The 1,912-nt window shown below is 53.1% G+C and overlaps 1 protein-coding gene across 1 annotated transcript in view; it reads right to left on the bottom strand.

Moving 5' to 3' along the window:
* Nucleotides 1-7: 7 nt before the first annotated feature.
* LOC111649000 (titin-like) overlaps nucleotides 8-1,912 on the bottom strand; it is a gene marked incomplete at its 3' end in the record, with an annotated part of 7,983 nt that continues 6,078 nt past the window's right edge. The window contains exons 5-10 of the mRNA XM_023398742.1: nucleotides 1,481-1,907; nucleotides 1,221-1,374; nucleotides 972-1,096; nucleotides 752-870; nucleotides 483-663; nucleotides 8-256 (exon numbers count right to left, since the gene is read on the bottom strand). Of these exons, the coding sequence (XP_023254510.1) occupies nucleotides 8-256; nucleotides 483-663; nucleotides 752-870; nucleotides 972-1,096; nucleotides 1,221-1,374; nucleotides 1,481-1,907 (1,255 nt within the window). The remainder of the gene's footprint in view (nucleotides 257-482; nucleotides 664-751; nucleotides 871-971; nucleotides 1,097-1,220; nucleotides 1,375-1,480; nucleotides 1,908-1,912) is intronic.

Genomic DNA, 1,912 nt, shown 5'->3' with positions numbered 1-1,912 from the left:
CTGACCCCAGCTGCGTTCTCGGCCTTGACTCTGAAGGTGTAGTTCTTGCCCTCGGTCAGTCCCCTGACGGTGTAGGACACGACGGGCACCAGGAAGTCGTTGCACCTCTCCCACTTGTCCTCACCCTTCTGCTGCTTCTCCAGGATGTAGCCCATGATCTTGGCGCCGCCGTCGTACATGGGAGGCTTCCAGGTCAGGGTGACGGTGCTGGATGTGGGATTGTGGGTCTCCACATCCACGGGGGGGTCGGGAGCATCTGAGGAGAGAGACAGATTTCAGTTAGAAATCTATGAGTTTAAGTAAACATCAGAGGAATGAAATCCTCTGATCAACGCCGTCAGAAATGTTTCAAAACTTGATTTCATCGTCAGAATTTTAAAAGTTTTACTAAAACTGAACCAATTTGATTCTAGACAACTAAATGAATTCATCTCTAAACCCAGGCTGAGGTAACCATGACAACGAGTAATGGTTGTTCATACGTTTCTGGTCCTCTGCGATGACCGGGTTGCGGAGCTCGATGAACTCTCCTCCTCCGATTTTGTTGACGGCCTGGACTCTGAAGTAGTACTCTCCGTTGGGGATGAGGTCTTTGATGTTCCAGCTCACCTTGTTCTCTCCAGACATCATGTTGACGTACGTCCTCCTGCCGGCCTCACGCCGCTGCAGAAACAGACAGATTCAAATGAACCAGCTCTGATTTAAAGCCATCATCACAGCTCAGAGATAAACACACTCCTTCATCTCTGACCTGCAGGACGTAGTGAATGATCGGGGTGCCGCCGTCATAGTCTGGAGGATCCCAAGACACTTTACAGGAGCTCTTTGTGATCTCAGAGGCCACAATCTCCTTACAGGGACCAGGAAGTCCTGAAGACAGAGACACAGAGACGTGAAAACATGATCCGCTGCTCGGAGTCACAGACACTGATGTCTTCGTGATGAGATGAAAGCGGTGAGTGACTCAGTACCGATGACTTTGACGTTGATGGTGGCGCTGGCGGCTCCCAGTTTGTTCTCCAGAGTCACTTTGTAGACTCCTGCGTCAGCGTGAAGGCTGCTCTCAACTTCTAGGTGACAGGAAGTATACTCCTTCCTGTGGAGCACAAACAATCCCATCAGCCACTGCTGCTACTGTAAGAGAACAACGGGCCACACAAGACGAAGACGAAGACAACCTGAATCTGGCTCCAAACTCAGACAGAAATCGTCGCACTGACCTGAAGCCGAGGCGCTCGTCGGCCTTCAGCTCCTTGCCGTCTTTGTGCCAGGTGATTCTGGGGGAGGGGACGGCTCTGAAGGGAACAGGGATGTGCATCTTCTCTGTTTCCACGACGACCAGGTCCAGAGTCTGGAACTCCAGCATTGGGTTACCTGGAAACACAATCAAAAAATCTTGGTCATCCTCCTGTTCCTGTCAGGTTGATGAGTGACTGAACTTTGCAGTGGAACCTTTCAGGACAGTGTTGGACGTTCTTACAGTCAGACTCTTTGGCGAAGACGTTCTCGGATATGTCGGAGGGCTCGCTCACTCCGATGGCGTTGATGGCCCTCACTCTCAGGATGTACTCCTTCTCGGGGACCACGCCCTCCTCCACGCGGAACTTCAGCTCCTTCACTGGACGAGAGTTGACCCTCATCCACTTCTCTGTTCCGGCCTCGCACATCTCAATGTGGTAGCCGGTGATGGGGCAGCCGCCATCTCTCTGCGGAGGTTTCCAGGCGATGGACAGGAAGTCCCGGCTGGCTCCGGTGACGTGCAGCTCGATGGGCGGTGACGGGACACCAGTTGGGTCTTCGATGGTGAGGATCTCGGTGGGTTCGCTCGGATGTCCGATGCCGGCCTCATTCTCGGCTCGGACCAGGAACTGGACCTCAGTTCCCTCGATGACGTCTGTCACTCGGTACTTAC

This window comes from Seriola lalandi, unplaced genomic scaffold (assembly GCF_002814215.2).
Source record: "Seriola lalandi dorsalis isolate HSWRI2012SDOR001 ecotype SW California unplaced genomic scaffold, Sedor1 jcf7180002049785, whole genome shotgun sequence".
Classification (NCBI taxonomy): domain Eukaryota; kingdom Metazoa; phylum Chordata; class Actinopteri; order Carangiformes; family Carangidae; genus Seriola; species Seriola lalandi.
Note: the sequence above shows the minus strand (reverse complement) of the source record. Positions and strands in the feature narration are given on the sequence as shown.